The sequence below is a fragment of the Crinia signifera genome, chromosome 1 (genome assembly GCF_055691185.1).
Source record: "Crinia signifera chromosome 1, ASM5569118v1, whole genome shotgun sequence".
Taxonomy (NCBI): domain Eukaryota; kingdom Metazoa; phylum Chordata; class Amphibia; order Anura; family Myobatrachidae; genus Crinia; species Crinia signifera.
This window is the reverse complement of record NC_139217.1, coordinates 336,358,097-336,377,887: the sequence shown is the minus strand read 5'-3', so window position 1 is coordinate 336,377,887 and position 19,791 is coordinate 336,358,097. Positions and strand designations below refer to the sequence as shown.

General features: G+C 44.4%; 1 protein-coding gene across 4 annotated transcripts in view; it reads left to right on the top strand.

Annotated features, from left to right (window-relative positions):
* The window catches only part of EMID1 (EMI domain containing 1), a 94,258-nt gene that overhangs the window by 35,163 nt on the left and 39,304 nt on the right, over positions 1-19,791 (top strand). For all 4 annotated transcript variants that reach the window (XM_083145501.1, XM_083145507.1, XM_083145515.1 and 1 more), the window contains exons 7-13: positions 314-358; positions 1,642-1,731; positions 3,516-3,626; positions 10,073-10,150; positions 10,823-10,875; positions 19,093-19,146; positions 19,225-19,269. In XM_083145501.1, the coding sequence (XP_083001627.1) occupies positions 314-358; positions 1,642-1,731; positions 3,516-3,626; positions 10,073-10,150; positions 10,823-10,875; positions 19,093-19,146; positions 19,225-19,269 (476 nt within the window). The remainder of the gene's footprint in view (positions 1-313; positions 359-1,641; positions 1,732-3,515; positions 3,627-10,072; positions 10,151-10,822; positions 10,876-19,092; positions 19,147-19,224; positions 19,270-19,791) is intronic.

The window sequence follows — 19,791 nt, the reverse complement described above, 5'->3', positions numbered from 1 at the left end:
TGACCTGGTGAATCCATTTTCTGTACAAAAATGGCATAAATCTGCTTCCCATGACCAGCTATTTTTGGAGGATATGTGTCACAGGACATTATACAACGCAAGAGTGCTCAGTGGAAGGAACTGGTGACATGAGAATTTGTCTTCCATCCTGTGTCCTCCCTCCAATGCCAATATATCCTATTTATTAACCTCTTGCATGTGTCAGCAACATACCTCTATGCACTGCAGTGCAGTGACTATTCACATTGTGCTCCCACTGACCACCACTAGTACATGGTAATCTGTAACACTTGTTCATGTCATTATATTGTAGCATCTATGGCACAGCTGGCAAAAGGCTCTTTTTTGGCTCAGGAAGGTAAGTGAATTAGATTTCTATGGTATGCATCATTGCTGTATGCAATCATGGTATTCCTTTTTATATATAAAAGGCTAACTACTCCTGAAGTAAAAGGCTAACTACTCCTGAGGTGAAGTAATGTCAGTATACATTTGAGGCCACTCAACGGACCAAATTACTCCTTTGTGTGCTAAAAGATGTCATAACAGAAAGTGAAAGCAATTTATTCATGAAGACTGATCTGTATCAAACTTGCTGGATATGGAGAGAGAAAGTGGTGAAGACAGGGGGGGGGTATTCAATGGCGTGGGCGAGCGGCGACAACGAGCAGGGCTTCCTGCCTGCTCGCTGTCACCACTCACCCTGTCAGTATTCAACGCACCCCCCTCATACGCCAATTCCCCCTTGCTCCGTTTTTTGAGTGAGGGGGAATTGGCGTATGCGGCTCCAGAAGCAGTGAGACTCGCGGCGAAATACAGCGGGTTCGCTGCATTAGCCGCAGGTCTCGCTGTTTGGGGGAATCCTCGCCGTCCTGTGACGGCGAGGATTTCCCCAGAACGTTGAATAGGGCGAGCGGCCGGCGCAGGGGTTAAACAGCGAGGATCCCTGGTTTTCTGTGATCCTCGCTGTTTAACCCCCTCGCTGGCACATTGAATACCTGCCAGGGAATGTAGGTAGGAGCAGATAGGGACTGGTGGTGGGGTGGAGAGTTTGTGGGCTAAAAACTGTCACAGCTCAAAGTGAAAGTAGAAATTGCCACAGCTCAAAGTGAAAGTACATTGCAGAAGCCATCATTTTGACAGGTTTTTAACTAGTGTAAATATGATTACTAAATACAAGTATTGCTGCATAATTTGTTATATTGCAATGATATACCACAAAAAGGGAGGGAGAAAACAAAAGGGATGCAGTTACAATCCCGGCGGTCGGGATCCCGGCGTTCAGAATCCCGACGCCGGAATCCCGACCGCCGAAATGCCGACCGCCGAAATGCCGACACATTCTCCCTCCGTGGGTGTCCACGACACCCCTGGAGGGAGAATAAATTAGTGTGCAGAGCGTAGCGAGGCACCAGGCCCGCTGCGTGGCGAGTGCAGCGAGCCCGCAAGGGGGGGCGATCCACGTCCCCCCCCCTTGTCGGCATTTCGGCTGTCGGGATTCCGGCGTCGGGATTCTGAACGCCGGGATCCCGACCGCCGGGATTCAATACTGAATCCAAACAAAAAGCTGTTCCAGAGCCCTTGTTTTACTCAGCACAGAAAATGTAATGTATACATGAACTCCATACATTTTAATTTCAGGTAGTAACAAAAGAAAGGGCACTATACGGCCTATTGGAACGCCCGGAAGCCAGTTGTTACCTGGAATGAAAGGTCCAGCTGGACCTCCAGGTGGGTCCTGCTGTCAGTCTACTGTATTTTAATGCTTTTTCACCTGTGTTCTAATGTCGCATTCATTTTACCTCTTATACTTTATGTTATTTTGGTGTGGTTTATCCCCTAGTTTGAAAATGTATAATGTTCTTCTACTTTATACTTTTATAGACATTCCTTTAATTCATTGTATACAGACCCTAATAGTGTGTACACACGGGTACAATCTCCCTGCGATTCTGACATAGTCAGAATCGCATCGGTATCTCATGCAGATCGCATGCAGATTGCAAGGGTTTTAACCCGTGCGATCCCGATGCGCACTCCTGTATCGCACGGCAGAAAGTCTTGGCTGCCTTGACTATATAGTGCACTATACAGTCAAGCTTGTATGCACACCGCATGCATGCCGTGCAATGTGATGCGATGGCGTCAGGGATCACATCGCACGGCACTTGGCACCGTGTGTACACACCATTAGTTCCCAATGTATTTTTACCTATATCAGAACCGAATTCACAGTGAATGGATCTGTCCAATTTGTTTGCCCCACACACTTGTCTATATTGGGCAAAGGCCCTGCTGTCCAGTCTAAGAATGCATGGTAGCTCTTGTTCATGTTAACACGCATGAGCTTGTTACTTGTATAATATAAGAGCAGTATCATTCTTAGGAGCGGGCAAGCTGTACAACTGCACTGAGCTCTCTGACCCTGATCTCTCCTCAAGGAGAAGCTTAGCCTGATGCGTAATATTCCCATATTATTCCTTGTTTCATCACCTCTTTTGGGCAATATTTGGCATTCGTAAGTGGAAGATAACGTATGGGAGCATTAGTTCCAATGCACTAGTGTATTTGGACTATTTTCTAGTCCTTTCCAAAAGCACTGCAGACACGTACTGTACATATAAATTGCTGCTGAATACTGCAGGCTTTAGGGACATTTTATCAATTTTATTGACAAAATATGTTCCAATAAATCATACAGCATTATAGACAACTAAAGACACATGGTGAATTTCCAGCTTTGTTTCCTTTTTGTTACTGACATACTGTAAAGTTCTGATTTATTATAGCCTAATATACCTCAAAATGGGGTGTTTGCCTACTTATTAATGCCACCTCCTACGACTGTTGTCTATTGGTAAAAGTCTCCCTCCTGGTGATGGCTAGATTGCTATTACTTTTTATATCACTCACCAGGGGCCTTCGGAGATTGTTCCCCATGGGGAAGCTTAAAAGTGGCAATCTTTTTTTGGGTTTTAAATAAAGTTTATTTTATGTGTTATTTTGAATCTGAATTACACAGACGAAATCCTTAAGGCCGGCTCCCCCATTTACTGAGAGTGTCTTAGTTTTGCGTGTACATTCCACTTAATTTGATGGTCGGCGACCATTGTATGATGTGGGTTTGGAATGATGTGGGTTTGGCAAAACATCCATTCACAGCCGTGTGGGCAAATTCGCCTTGAGAAGGGGGACAGCATGTACGAGCGGTGGGCAGGATTAAATTGACCTTTTTCTGAATCAGCATTCTAGACTAGTTTATGGCCCAGCTTGACTTATGACCTCTCTGTTTTATCCATGTAGTATTTCCTAGCCCTCACTGTGCACCAGGCTTGCTGTTGTGTTACCCTTCTTTGCATAATGCCTTTTACTTTAATCTTTCATTTTCTTTATCAGACATTATCCTTCTCTATTAGCTTTTCCACAAAACTGTACTTATTGATATATGTTGTCATATCGTATCTAGTTACATAATGTATCTCTAACTTACATTCTTACCCATGTCACACATTTAGGTCCCCCTGGCCCCCCTGGAAGGGATGGTCCTGCAGGTGCTCCTGGTGAGAGAGGACCCCCAGGGCCATCAGGCATCCCTACTTCAGCTATGCAGAGACTTATGAATCAAGGTATATCAATTATTTAGTCCATTAGCATTACCCATTGGGCCCAATTCAGCATCAGTTGTAGTTTTGCAAAAATTCTCAAAACTGCAATTGCTCTTCTAGCATTGAGGGCCGCCCAGCGCAGGGGATTGCCATCCCCCATACCAAGTCCCTCTCCGCGATTGCAAAGTTTTGCAATCACATTGCAATATGTGAAAGCTTCTCTGAACTGTGAAGCGCTCCCATTTCTATGGAAGCCCCCTGCCTGCGTAGCCTAAACTGCACAGGGCTGCCATGTTTTGGGTCACAGCGGCTGTGTGTGACCTCATGCTGCTCCATGTGACCCACCCCAAAAACAGATATTTAAGTATTGTGACTATCTATTTTTCGTGAGCTGTATTTTCTTGGGCATTCAGTAAAACAGTTTTAGAACTTCCAAATTTGACTGAGATATTTCTCCAGCTGGACACAGAGTGTCCTACATACTCTAATAGTTTCTAGAGGTTTGGTAAAAAGAGTAATCCAACTACTACTGGTCTCCAAAAAAAACCTACAAGATACAAGTTTAAAAATAACATTTCCACACCGATGTTAAAGATCATTTAGTCTATACTTGTATCTATTTCATAGACAAAACAAACATTTTTTCTTTGATGAATAGAAATAGTTCATTAGGACATTTATACTTTTGCTGCTTTGGTTTATTTTCTGTGTATAATTAAATATTCTCCGTTTCCTTATTTCCAAATCATGGACATTCTGTATTCACAATATTCACTGCTTTTAAATGCTTGTAAATTAATGAGTACATACTTAATTTGGAGCTAATGAACCTTTACAGATTTACTGTTGAAACATGGTAAAATTATGTATATACTTTTCTAGCCTAATGCAGTGGTTCCCAAACTTTTTATAATCACTGCGCCCTAGAGTATCAGAATTTTGTTCATGGTACCCCTAGTGCAATAGTTTCTTATTGACAAGGTTATAAAAGAAATTATTAAATTAAGTAAATAGTGTTTATATGTCATCCTTAGGTTAGAAATGTAGTAAGGGATAGGAATAGCTTCTGTTTTTCCACATATTTTATGATCGGAAGCCACAAACAATAGTTTTGCCTATTATACTGTCCAATTTGGATTACTCCTGGTCCTAACCTAAGGCACCCCTGCAAGTGTCCCAAGGTACCCCAGAGTACCATGGCACACAGTTTGGGAACCACTGGCCTAAGGCACTTCAGTCCCCAGGATGGGCTTCAATGCTTCAATCCCGGGGCACTTTTTCAATCCCGGGCTTCGAGATTGAAAAATGCATAATCCCGGGATTCCTGGGATTGACCTCCGTAATTTGAAAAAACATGCCCCCCCCCCCCTTCCCCCTCACCTCCGCTCCGGTGTTTGTACACCGGAGCTTCCCTGCCGCCGCTGCTCCCGCTGCCTTAGCTGCCTGTCACATTCAGCAGTGACGTCGGCTGCAGGCTGGGAGATGTTCGCAGCTGCTCGGGAGGACTCGGGTGGCTGAGTGCTCCCGAGTCCCCCCGAGCCACGCTTAACATACCCGAGCCTGCTGCCGACGTCACTGCTGTTGTAAAATGAGTGGCAGCTGGCAGCATGGCGGCTGGGTCAGGGGGGCTCCAGCGTACGCCGGAGCAAAGGTGATGGGTGGGACTGGGGGGTGCAAGGAGGAAGGGGGACTCTAGAGGTGCTGCGCCAGTGGTGCACACCTGGACACCACTGGCGTGCACCTAATCTATATTAGTGGTATGCCCGGAAACTTTCCGGGACAGCCCGCTGCGGCAGCGCAGCTGAGCCCGGAAAATTTCCATCCATACCACCCAAGGGGTTAACTATCCTCCAAATGTATCAGGAGGGGGCCGCAGCAGGAATCTCCGATCCCTGCTGCGATCCCTCCTGCACCGCCCCCAGGTGTATCGTGCATAGGTCTCTATGGGGGATGCAAAGCTGCCCGATATATCAATATCGGGCAGCATTGGGTCCCTGGGATACTGCCATTCTGAAATGTAGCCTATGGGATACAGACCGCACTGCCGGCTGTCTTTTGAATGGTGATTCCTATTCGTATTCTGTCGATGGCGTATATATTCATATTCAGAAATACTAATACGAATGTGTCATGAATATAAATTGTTTTATTTTTGGCATAGTAAATGTAAATAGAAAATGTTCCAATATGAATAGGAATTGTTTAGGTGTATTTGCCTTACAAAATTTCCCCCATAGCTCTGTATTATTGCATGTCATAGTAGGTATTCAATACAGCCACTAGGTGGCAGGCTATACAGTACTTATTGAGCAGATGCAAGAATTCTTTTGATATCCTGAAATGTAGTAAGGATCAGTAAATTCAGACAGTGCCAGATTAAGAACTGGGCAGGCAGGGCCCACCACATATCAGGGGCAAACGCAGGATTTTCAGAAGGGGATTTCCAGAGAGGGGAGGAGTAAAGCACGGAGATGGACACTTAGGTGACCCAGTATATGCTGGGCCAGTTAAAGTATTATAGCTAGACCAAATGTATATAAATAATAATAATTATTATATATATATATATATATACACATATATATATGCACACACACACACACACACACACTCACACTCACACACACACACACACACACACTCACACACACACACACACACACACACACATATATACACATACATAACAACAGTGTAGACCCCTGGGCATAGCAATGTATTGGAGCCCCTACCGATCCTCCAGCGGTAGGGGTGGTGGGTGCTATGAGCGGAAGCTTTGATATCCCACGGGTGGAAGGGGGCATTATATCAACCGCTCAGCATGTAGGGCCTGGATCAGTAATTTTCACTAATTCCCCCTTTACTGCACAGATGGTGGGAGATGAGGTGGGAGAAGGGGGCATTGGGCTGAATGAAGGGGTCCTGATACATAACTTCCAGGGTGGTAGAGGATGTTTAATATGCAGAGGAGGGGTGTATAGTGCAGTGGGTTTATTATTCATAATTTTCTGGTGGGAGGAGGGCTTACTTGACTGCAGATATCTCCAGTTCCCGGAAATAGATTTCTTAGCTTTTAATGGAATTAAAAAATAGAGAATCTCACCTACCAAATGGTATTGGGCACTAGGGGATCAGAGTTCAGGAGGCAGAGCAATCTGCCAACGAGTATATAAAACTACATACCAGGTGTGTGGAGCTGGGCAGTAACCACCTGCTGGAAGGCTGATATATCTGGTTCTGGGAACAGTAGAGACAAGCTTCTAGTGTCCATCAAAGGGGGAGAGTCACAGCTTTTGCAGTATACCCTCAGAAAAACTCTAAGTCAGACAGAACCTTAAATATCTGACTGGGAAGAGCAATTAACAGGCTTGGATGGGGACCACTGCTTTGAAGTCAGATATCTCCGGTTCCCAAGGGCCGATTTTTAAAATTCTTGTACCCATGGAAAGAGGGGACCCTCAGCTTTCAGGCTAGATCCCTTAGGCTCCTGAGGGGGGGGTTCTGGGTACTCAGAAACCCCCCCGGCGTGCGCTACTGCATATCTACGCGTGGGGGGGAGGTGTCACTTTAGGGACAAAAATAATACATTCCTTTGCTCTTTCACTGCTCTAATAAATAATAAATGCTCTTTCACTGTTTCCACCATCCCCCGTCCCCCCCCCCCTATTATGGCAGCAATGGCTACCCCCACTTGACTAGACCTTATTCAGGTCCATTCGCAACTGCCGTTCGTTCACACGGCGACCAATGTTTTGTTACTGCGCATGCCCAATGCGCATGCCCATTTCTGCGCATACGCAGGGTGCGTATGCGAATAAACAGATCATTGGGTGGGGGTGTGTGGAACCATTAGCATATGTGAAGGCCCAGCGTTTCATGGGCGTTCCAATGAGACCGCTGGGCATTCTCATGACGTGACCGGATGTCAGCTGCCCTCCCATTTCCTTCAGATCGTTCTCGCATATGTAAGGGTGCCTCAGACCACTCTTACATACTGTATGCATGCATGTTCCACATCATTCGATGGTCGTCGAACATCAAATGATGTGGGCGTTCCCTTGCATTTCTATGCAAAACATCCATTTGCAGCCAGTGCAAAGGAACGCGCCTTGTGAATGGTGGGCCGGCGTGCCACCATTTGCAAGGCGGGGTTAGGTTTACTCGCAAGGATGCGTTTAATAACAGAATAACATCCTAAATCAGCACAGCACCTACACAGACTGTAGTAGCGCAAGTAGAGCCCCTATGCATTATTATACCAATAGAAGTCGCATACTAATTATACTGGCTGTACCCCTCTATTATGTATAATCACAGTGACCCTAATTTGAATATACAGGCAGTGCAGAAATAATCCACCAATGATAATCACCTTGTTGAGCGACTGTCTGGAAGTGTCTGGCTAGGGCTCTGAGAACAGACAAGGGTTGATCTGAAACCAATGATTATCCCTTTAAAGATGATTATGTGTTCTGGCCTGTGACTTCACTGTGACAATGATATTCTCTGCTTGCTATGAAATTACTGCTACCACAATAGTAGGGCTGGTTGTACCACACTGTGACATAAATAAGGTTGATGGTTGGTACTGAAAGGCAAGCAGTTAAACCCGGCCATGCAGAGGCAAACGCAGGATTTTTACAGGTGTGTGTATTTATAGTGTGCGTATATGCATAATTATAATATTATATAGGAAACCTATATAATATCATAATTATGCATATACGCACACTATAAATCCCACCCCACCCCACCCCTGATCTGCAGCACTAATTTGCCTTATGCAGGAGCTTTCTGTGAAAGCTCCTATATTAGACTATTAGTACTTAGCAACAATTCATAAAATGATGTAGAAACTGCTACATAAATAGGCCCATATATAATAATAACTCTGTATATAATAATCTGAAGTTGGGTACACACCTTTTTAATCACTGAACTGATCAGGTAAATGCTCCCTGCCTGATGTATTAATGAAAGCTCAAACAGAAATAGAATAAAAATAGCAATTCTATTCTCAGCTTGGCTATTTAATGTGTGCAAACATTTTGTTTCCAGAGAATCCCAATGCTGGCAATCATCTGCATTTTTGGGTGTCGAAATCCAGAGAAAGATGCCAATGTTACATTAGGGCAGTACCTTCCATTAAAAACAAATTTAATTAATTAAAATAAAAAAAAATCCAAATCAATTTTTCTCTTTATTAATTTTTTTGTGTGTACTGCACCCATAGTATACTGTCAGAAGGTCCGTGTGTGATTGTTTGGCCTTCACGCAGCATTATACAAGCTGCGCATTAAAAACATATTTAATTAATTAAAGTAAAAAAAAATATATATATATATATATATGTATATGGTCAGAAGTTCTGTCTGATTGTTCTGCGTCCACGCAGCGTTATACAAGCTGCTCATTAAAAATAAAGTAAAAAAAAAACAAATCAATTGTTCTCTTCTTTATTCATTGTTTGTGTGTACTGCACCCATAGTATACTGTCAGAAGTTCCGTGTGTGATTGTTCTGCGTCCACGCAGCGTTATACAAGCTACTGATTCAAAAAAATAAAATAAGTTCTGTGTGTTAATAATTAAACAGCTTGCTGCAGACCTTGGCCTAAATTGAATGAAAACAACAATGTGAGCTGTAAAGTGGTAAAAATTGTCTGGAAAGGGCTGGAAATTAATGTTATTGAGGTTAATGTTACTCTAGGGGAAAATAAATCCCGGCAACGAATCCAAATCTAAATCTTTGGCACCGGCGCTCATCCCTAGTTTTAGCATTTCCTAATAGCAAAACTGTGGCAAGGCATGATGGGACTTGTAGTTTCACAACAGCTGGAGGGCCATAGTTTGAACATGCCTGGTCTAAAATAAATACTACACTATGCGGTAATAAGCACCTGGTGTTAATGCACACCTCATGCACAGTATAGGAAATCAGTCACAAGAAACAAATCTAAGTTTTAGTGGGGTATTCAATCTCCTGCCGCTATTTCCGACAGGGGAAATAGCAGGGGTCCCTATTCAATGCTGTCTTCCCTGACAGCATTGAACAGGGATCTCGGCAGAACGGGCCCGACTTTACAAACAGCTGGGCCCGTTCTGCCGAGAACAGCCAGGAATTGTCGAGCTCCCCGCCGCAGCTCGACGATTTACGGACATATCTTGCGGCCACGCCCCTTTTTCGGTGCATGGCAGGTGGGATATTGAATCTATAGCGTTGTTCCACAGAGAACCACTTCATTTATTATGGTTAATGTAATATTCAAACCAAGCAGAAAAAAGTGATTCACATAAACATGTGTCTCCCTGGACAATTTCCCCTGGTTTGGCAATGTGGTAATTACAACCCTGTTGTACTCTCTGAAATGTATTGCTGAGGAATAATTCAAACCATGTCCTTTCTATTAGTTAAAAGTTAAAGAAATGCATTTTTATAATAACCATCTGCCTTTCTATATGTTTCTAGACCTGTCTAATTCAAACCACTTTGGTGAAAATGGGCAACACAATATCCAGGGGCCAAGAGGACCTCCTGGCCCAGCAGGTAACAAAGGACTATGCATTTTATTTATCTTAAAGGGTTTTGCACTGTAAATAACCCCGGTACTTAGGGGGTGATTCAACACCGCTCGTTAAGCAGCGTTCGCTCATCACTTAACAAGTGTCTTAACCCCATGTGACATAAGCTGACCCGCCTGTGTTCCCAGCCCACCCCCTCCCTCCCCTACCCATACAAACGCCTCAGTGACTGTGCTAGTCATTCGTACAGTGGCCCAGCATATGCGTAAATATGCGCATGCGCAGAGCTGCAACATCGGTCCCCAGCCTTAATTCCTTCTGCTCAGTGATAGTACTATGGTGAAGGATCTTACCCCAGTCCTCCAACACTGCATCTAGCATGCAGGGTCCTGGGCAGATCATTCCTGGTGCAAATCATATGTCTCTGTAGAAGCAGAGCAATTCTGATGGAAAGACTTACAGCTGCTCTGGTGGATGTCTACTGCTATGTAGATAGAGGAAAGCAGATCCAAAGGTGATTAACAGAGGCCGCAGTTCTGTAAGTGCATGTAGAGTAAGTACTACTAAACAGAATGAATGCTGGGGTCCCAGGGGAGAGAACCCAGTGGAACATAACTGGGAAGAGATGGGATTTAGTATGTTCCCTTTGATAGTCATTGTAATGATTATCTACATAATGACACTTTTTTATTTTAAGGGCCACCAGGACCACAGGGACAAACTGGACCACCTGGACTTATGGGAAAAGACGTAGGTTGATTGAAGTAAAGTTGTTGTGCATTTATTTTGGACATTTTTGTTAATGCTTTGGGGCATATTATGTAGCAGTCTTTCATTACACTTCAGTTGTAAGCAGCTAGCCCAAATATTATAAGGATTACTGATTCCCAGATGTCTCAATGCAGCTTTTCTGTAAGATACAGTATATCCTCCTACAACTAACTACAGTTCATCCCATTGGGTAGTTTCAAACAGTACTCTTATATGTGTCACTGCTAGCTGCAGTTGCCAGATCATCCCTTTAATAAGGAACATATACTGTATATACATTTTCAGGTTCTATGGCTGATTAAACCCAAGTGAAATGGAGACTTGAAGTCAGACAGCCACATGATCTGTGTTATTTATGTGTCCCTTATGAAGGGGATGATCTGGCAACCTTACAGTGCTAGCTAGCAATCATGTGCCAGACCATAGGCGTGCGCAGCCCGTTTTATTAGGGGGTGCACCACACTTGTACCCCAAGTACCCAGGGGCAAATGCCCGCCCCCACACATAGGGAGTTATTCAGGTTGATTCGCAAGGCTGCGAATTCGCAGCCTTGCGAGTCCATCAAACCCCGCCCGGCGAACGCCCGCCCCCCCCCCCAGCAAAGTGCGGCTTAGCCCGCACAGCAGCGAATGGATGTTATGCATAAACATCCATTCGCATTGCTCGGGTGTCCGCCCACATCATTCGATGGTCACCGACCATCGAATGATGTTTAGTGTGCACGCCTATATAAGTGACTTTTAATTTACTTACATTTGTGTGCACGCTGGCGTGGATCTGGGTGGGCAGCTGACATTCGGTGATGTCAGCTACCCGCCCCACACACCCGCGTCACTGCCTCATTACCATGAGAAACGCCCATGGAACGCTGGGCGTTCCCATATGGTAATGGGGCAGACCGGCGCCCCCCCGCCCATCTCCGCCTCCCCCCCATGCAGCCGAGTGCATCTGAATAAGGCCCATAGTATACACACACATACATACATACATACAGAGCCCCCCCACACATAGTATACATATGCACAGCCTTTGCACACCCACATACACACACAGTACACAGAGTCCCCTCCCACACACGTAGTGCACATATACACAGCCCCCCTATGCACACATATTATACTTACAAGCTGATAAACACACACCTTTATGACATAACAAAAAAGCAATTGGAAACGGGTTGATATTCAAGGGAGAATATCAGGAAAGAAACTCCCGGGTGGGGCACTGCCTTCTATAATATAAACGTATCAGTCTAAAATATCAACTTTATTAATACTAAAATTGATCCTGTTATTGGATCAAGACACGAACATGAGACGAGGACATACAGATAACATGAATAGAAAAAAATTGAGAAAAGATCGTGAAAATATGATATCTGGGTCTGAAAATGGGCTAAATGCCTCTGTTCAATATGGCTGTAATATCAGTGTATTCCTGTAAAGGATTATTTCAGACTAAGCACGTCTTCAATTAACCATATTGGTTATCATAAGCACATATCTAATAAATGCGTAACAAATGGCACACTGTCTGGCAGTACAACTTATTGTTATCTTAATTACTTTCTAATGGTCGAAAACTGTGTATAATCTCACTCTAATTGGACTGCAAGATCCAAGAGAAATTGAGAATTGTGGTGAAGTACCTGGGTTGAAAATGCTCGCCTAGTCAGCCACTAGGCGAGCATTTTCAACCCAGGTACTTCACCACAATTCTCAATTTCTCTTGGATCTTGCAGTCCAATTAGAGTGAGATTATACACAGTTTTCGACCATTAGAAAGTAATTAAGATAACAATAAGTTGTACTGCCAGACAGTGTGCCATTTGTTACGCATTTATTAGATATGTGCTTATGATAACCAATATGGTTAATTGAAGACGTGCTTAGTCTGAAATAATCCTTTACAGGAATACACTGATATTACAGCCATATTGAACAGAGGCATTTAGCCCATTTTCAGACCCAGATATCATATTTTCACGATCTTTTCTCAATTTTTTTCTATTCATGTTATCTGTATGTCCTCGTCTCATGTTCGTGTCTTGATCTAATAACAGGATCAATTTTAGTATTAATAAAGTTGATATTTTAGACTGATACGTTTATATTATAGAAGGCAGTGCCCCACCCGGGAGTTTCTTTCCTGATATTCTCCCTTGAATATCAACCCGTTTCCAATTGTACTTACCATACTCCCCGGGAGCACCTCCACAACGAGATTATAACATAATTTACTCACTCACATGTTGACTGGAGTTTAACCTTCTTACCTGCTAGCAAATCAGTCCTGTGCACCTGGCCCCCATCCCCTCCCCCTTTCCCCATTTTTCCTTCATAACAAAAAAGCAGCCAGCATTATTAAAGACCAATATACCTTCCCCCTTCCCCTCTAAAACAAAGTCATAGCCTCATATCACATACAATCCCCCTGTTCCAGCTTACCTGCAGCACATTCACCAGGAAGTCCTCTCCTCACTCCTCACCCGGCCACTCGTCCAGCACTGTTTCAGTAAGGCCTGAGAGGAGCTGTCTGTGCACTTCAGCTCCCCCTACAGGCAGCCGGCTCCCGGAAAAAAAAATTATATTCTGTGATGTAGGACCTTGCTGCAATCGTGCAGCAAGGTCCTGTCATTAGGAGGTGCCTGTGCACCCCCGGCACCCCCCCTGCGCACGCCTATGTGCCAGACATTGAAACTCTCGAATACATTGATCAAAGTTCTGGGGCCATTTTGTGAGACCTTGAAAAAGGGCCCCATTTTTTTAAAGCGTCAATCAACTACATGCCAAATCAACCTTGTTTCTCAGCAGGGGCGTAGCTAAGGGTTCATGGGCCCTGGTGCGAAAGGTCAGCTTGGGGCCCCCCTACATACAACAAAATCTACACGTCCCAGCATGCCCTGCCACAGATTTTAGATAATAGATTTCTAATTTCTATACCCCGGGTATATTATGTAGCACATACACTGTATACAGCAATATGTACTGTGGGTATATCCCTCTTATATTCTCACACTGGTGTAGTACACATCACCAATTATATACAAGGCTGATATATACTCATATTTATCAGTATAGAGCCCAGTGCTGATGCCCATCTACACCATAATAACTGCTATATTAGAGGAATAATACTGTGCCACAGGGGCCACACGCTGCTGGTAACAAGCCTATGGCTGAGGGTGGGACAGGGCCCCGGTCGCTGTATTGGGATATATAGTTATGATGTCCCCCCTCAGCCTCAGCCCCACAGCAGCACACGTGTAAGGCCAGGAGGCGCCGTGTCCCCACCAGCAGCAGCAGCAGCTCCGGGCGTCACATAGAGACACTGTGTATCTATGTCACCCGCTCCTCCCTATCCCGCACCCCTGTCTATGGGGACACTCACCAGCCGGCACCACCTCTCACCCGGACACAACAGCAGGTCACACACAGTGTGCGTTTCCGCGAACTTCCGGTATCTGCGTTCCACTCTGCTTCCGGCTTTTGCGGTCCAGGCTTCTCTACTTCCGGATTGTGTGTTTCATCGTATGGCCGCGTGACGTCAGCGCGACGCACGCGGGCCCGCAAAGCAGCACTGGGAACGGGAGCGTTCTGTTCCCTTCCCTCTTCCAGGACAGTGGCGGGGGTTGGGCCCCCTGGCTCAGGGGCCCGGTCGCATCTGCGACCGCTGCGACCCCTGTAGCTACGCCACTGTTTCTCAGTGTAAATGACTGCTGCTTTTAAAAAAAATGGGAAAGCATTCAAAATCTCTCACTTTCTGATTCTCACACCCTATTACATTTGGCCCCTGCTGTTAGTTCAAGTGTACCTGTAATTGTACACAGTAGGGGTAGTTATTTCACCAACATCTCCGCCAAGGTCTGTGAATATAGTTTTTTGACCCAGTATAAAAATTATTTCTTTCAACCTAATTATCAATTCCAGACAGAAATAATAATACCTCCACTACAACCTTGCACTATACCACCAGCACCAGCTCCTACCTTTGTGGAGGAGGAGACTTGTCGCTGGCTATGCTGCCTGGTCAGAAGAAGGAGAGCTCCTGCTACTGGCCAGCACCCAGCAGCTGCACAATGGAGCTGACTGATGCATGCACAGAACAGGTTTTCTTGCCCTGGTTTCTTAAGTATTGGTCTTGTCCTGTGGTTTTGCAATGTTTCTGTCTGACCTTACACTGGGAAATGTATTCCTGTTAGGCTGGCACATGTCATCCTGTTTTCCTCTTGGCCAGATATTGTATTTGATATTAACAGCCTTTGGTAAGACTTTCTTGAGAGCTATGGCCCTTTGGTCTAAAGGGAGCAGAGTCCCAAGTCTCCTTGCAGTTTTCTTGGTGCAGACCAAGGAGGCCATTACATTCCACTCCCAAAGGAGCCATTGCCATTTATCAGAGGCACAGAACATTCACATCCATCCTGCCGTTGTTTAGTGATAAAGGTCAGAGAAAATGTTGTATCAAAACTATATGTTGCTCTATATGGCTTTTTAGTGTGTCCTGCAACTCATGCTTCCTGCATTGGGTGATTTATTCTATCTGTAACAGCGGCTGACACAATGATGGTAGTTATAGCAGGTAAATTTAAGGTAAACAATGGCACCTTTAAAGTAAGCTTTAATTCCAGGCTAAAAAGCAGAGCCTTTGTAATGGCTTCCTTCATGGGCTACAAAAAAAAAGTTCAGGTACAATAATTCAGCTTATGTGAGACAGGAGTTCAAACTAGCAGAGTGTCCACAGTAAAGTCAGGGACAGCTTGTCCAGCCAGGGCCGGCGCTACCCACTCAGCAGCTCCTGCAAAGCAGGGAGGCGCCATGCTGAAAAGGCGCCGTCTCCCTCCCTGCTCTGCTAAAGCTGCCTCAGCCCTCACTGTCACTGCCTCCTGCACGCCGCCCGCAGCGCCTGTCTGACAGCGGGCGGCAGTATGGAGAAGCAGAGCAGCTCCCTGCACCGCACACACTGTCCTCCTCCTGCGACCTGCCCCCTCTTCCTCACGGACACTTGCGCTGAGGCATGTAGCGCTGTCTGTGAATGCCTGGATGACATGTCATGTCCGGATCCGCCCCCTAGCCATTGCTCCCTGCACCTGTCAGCTGTCAATCAAATGATGAACAGGCAGCAGCGCCGCCTCCCTTTCCTTCCCTCTTCTCAGTGTGCTGTGCCAGTGCCGCTGCCAGTCCTCAACACTCCGCCCCCTCTTCTTCCATCTCCTCCTTCTCTCCCCTCCTTTCCCCCTCAGTCACGAGTGCTGCACATACTTTTTGTACTGCTTTTGGATCGCATCGCACAAACATTGCATGCATGCCGTGCGATGCGATCTAGCTAAAATATTCAAAAAATCATAGTTTTTCTGAATTTTTTTGCTTCACCCCTCTCCACCCCTCTCCGGTCCTAGGGGTGCATTGCGTGACCAGGCACTTGTGCTATGTACCCCTGGGACCGGAGATCCTGCTGAAGACAGGATCTCCATATGGATCTCAGTATGGTTCAAAATAAAGACAGAGACTGACTCATCGCACACAAAAACAAAGGTGTTAGATTTTAGGAAGGCTGATTTTGTAGAGATGGGAAACTCTGTAAGGGATTCTTTGGCAGAGTGGAAGAACTTGGAAGGAGTGCAGGATAAGTGGGAAAAATTAAAAAGTGCAATTCTAAAAGCAACAGAACTTTGTTTCAAAAGAGTTAGGAAAAACACAAGAAAAAGAAAGCCATTGTAGTTTGCAAAAGAAGTAGCAAGTATTGTGAAAGCAAAAAAGTTGGCCTTTAAGAAATGTAAACAGATGCAGAAGAATGAGGACAAAGAGGTGTATCTTGTTAGACAGAAGGAGGCTAAGAAGGTAATCAGATGTGCAAAAGCACAGGCTGAAGAGAAAATGGCCCAGTTAGTGGGTAAAGGGGGGACTTTTTTTAGGTATATAAGTGAAAGGAGAAAAACAAAAAGTGGAATAATTAGACTGAAGACAGAGAGTGGACGTTTTCTTGAGGGGGACAATGTAATAGCAGATAATATTAATAATTATTTCTGCTCAGTATTCACTGCTGAAAGAGAGGGGAAGGGGCCACAGTTAAGTTGCAAGTATAGTCAGAAAACTGAGGGAGAGACAAGTACATTTACAGAGGAGAAAGTCCTCACAGAACTCTCAAAACTGAAAGTGGATAAATCAATGGGGCCAGATGGGATACATCCAAGGATACTAAAAGAGCTTAAAGGGGAGCTGGTAAAACCAATAACAGAATTATTCAACCAGTCACTAGCTACTGGAGTAATCCCAGAGGACTGGAAAACAGCAAATGTAGTCCCACTGCACAAAAGTGGAAGCAAGGAAGAGGTAAGCAACTATCAGCCAGTGAGCCTTACATCAGTAGTAGGGTAATTGATGGAAACACTCTTAAAACAAAGAGTTGTAGAATATCTCAAAACCAGCAATTTACAGGATCCAAAACAGCATGGGTTTACTGGGGGAAGATCATGTCAAACAAATCTTATTGACTTTTTTGACTGGGTGACCAAAGTAATAGATCAAGGTGGGGCTGTAGATGTAGCTTATCTAGACTTTAGTAAAGCTTTTGACACTGTCCCACATCGCAGACTGTTAAATAAACTTGAAAGCTTGGGATTGGATTCTAAGATAGTTGAATGGATAAGAGTGTGGTTGCAGAACAGAAAACAGACAGTTGTAGTAAACGGAGTACAGTCAAAGGAGGGAAAGGTTACAAGTGGAGTACCCCAGGGATCTGTACTTGGACCGGTGCTTTTTAATATCTTTATTGGTGATATTGCAAATGGAATTGAGGGTAAAATGTTCCTTTTTGCAGATGACACAAAGGTATGCAACAGGGTAGACACACCAGGAGGGGTAAAACAAATGATTGAGGATCTAGGTAGATTAGAGAAATGGTCAAGAGAATGGCAACTACAGTTTAATGCCAAAAAATGCAAAATCATGCACTTGGGTCTCAGAAATCCAAAGACTAAATATAGTATAAATGGCACTATAATGGAAACTACTGAGGAAGAGAGGGATCTAGGTGTCACTATTTCAGGGGACTTAAAAGCAGGTAGGCAATGTAACAAAGCAATGAAGAAGGCTAGTCAGATGCTTGGTTGCATAGGGAGAGGTATCAGCAGCAGAAAGAAAGAAGTAATAATGCCACTGTATAGGTCATTGGTACGACCTCACCTAGAGTATTGTGTTCAGTTCTGGAGGCCATATCTCCAGAAGGATATAAATACATTAGAGACTACAAAGAAGAGAAACTAAAATGGTGCATGGCCTACATCACAAAACGTACCAGGAAAGACTAAAAGATCTTAATATGTATACTTTAGAGCAGAGAAGGGAAAGGGGGGACATGATAGAAACTTTCAAATATATCAAGGGTTTTAACAAGGTACAGGCGGGAGACATTCTTCACAGGAAGAGGAGCAACAGAACACGAGGACATGCACTGAAACTAGAGGGAGGAAGATTCATGGGAAATGTGAGGAAGAATTACTTCACATAAAGAGTAGTAGATAAGTGGAATAGCCTACCATCAGAGGTGGTAGACACAAATACAGTAGTACAATTTAAACATGCTTGGGATAAGCATATTGATATCCTTACAAAAAAATAAGGATCAAATATGGTTTGAGGTAACATGTTTAAAAAAGGGGCAGACTAGATGGGCCAAGTGGTTCTTATCTGCCGTCAAATTCTATGTTTCTATGTTTAAGACACCGTGGACATCGGGGGACCATTGGAGCACCACCAGGGGACCAGGTAAGTATGGGGGAAAAATGATTCCAAAAACCGAAAAAAAAAAAATCCCTTATCCAAAATGCGCGGTCCCGAGCATTTTGGATAAGGGATACTCAACCTGTATTGGCTATTAGCTGTGCTACACTGCTGACACATGACACCGTTTACAGACATATCGCTGGTATACACAAAGGGGAAAATAGTAGGGCCTCCTGAGATGCAAATGGCTTGGGCAACTGACAGCCAAGGTTTTAGGGATAGTAAGAAGAATAGGAAATAATTCTTAAAGTAGAGCCATCTTTTAATAGCAACAAATTAGAAGATTTTGAATAAGTCATGCAGTAAAAAGCTTTATATTCTTTTTATTTATTTTGGTTATACTAGTGTTAATTGTATATTATTTATTGTGATTTACTAATTGGTCACTATGTATTCTGTTTGTGCTATTATACAGGGGTTACCAGGCCCACCTGGTAGAGATGGTCTTGGGGGAGAGAAAGGAGACCTTGTGAGTATAATGATAACCTACTACATAGCACTGTATGATGGTAATAAATATATCCTAATTCTCTAACTTGCAATGCAGGGTCCAACTGGCCAGCCTGGAGTATCTGGGGCAAAAGGGGACATGGTAAGCATTTTCAAGGGCTTAAGTCCCATCTCGCCTGTCTCTGTACTACAGTGGGCAGATTTAGAGGTGGAGGCATGCAGATACATGCCCTCCCAGTTGTTTTTAGTGCATTTTTTTTTAAAATATTCCTTTCTCCACGGACCACTTACTTAGGGAAACCTGTGCAACGCAGCCAGTCTGCACTCTGCACTTCCTCTTCCTGTCAGCTGAGCTGGAGTTAGAGCACATGAAGTAGCCTCACAGCACAAGCGTTAGTAGCCTCACATCAGAAGCTTCTCTGTTTTCCACTATCTCTCCCTGACACCCACTGCCTCACCCTCTGCCTCTCCCTGCTCCACTATCTTCCCAGCACCATCACTCTTGACTCCCTTTGCCTCTCCACTTTATCACCTTCTCCCCGTCATAAGAATATGGCATTACCTTTGAAGCAACTGCAACACCCCCTGTTTTGGGGCCAAGTAACACAAAATAACCATCTCCCCATCATGGTGCCCCCTGACATTTTTTTCTGGACCCACCTCT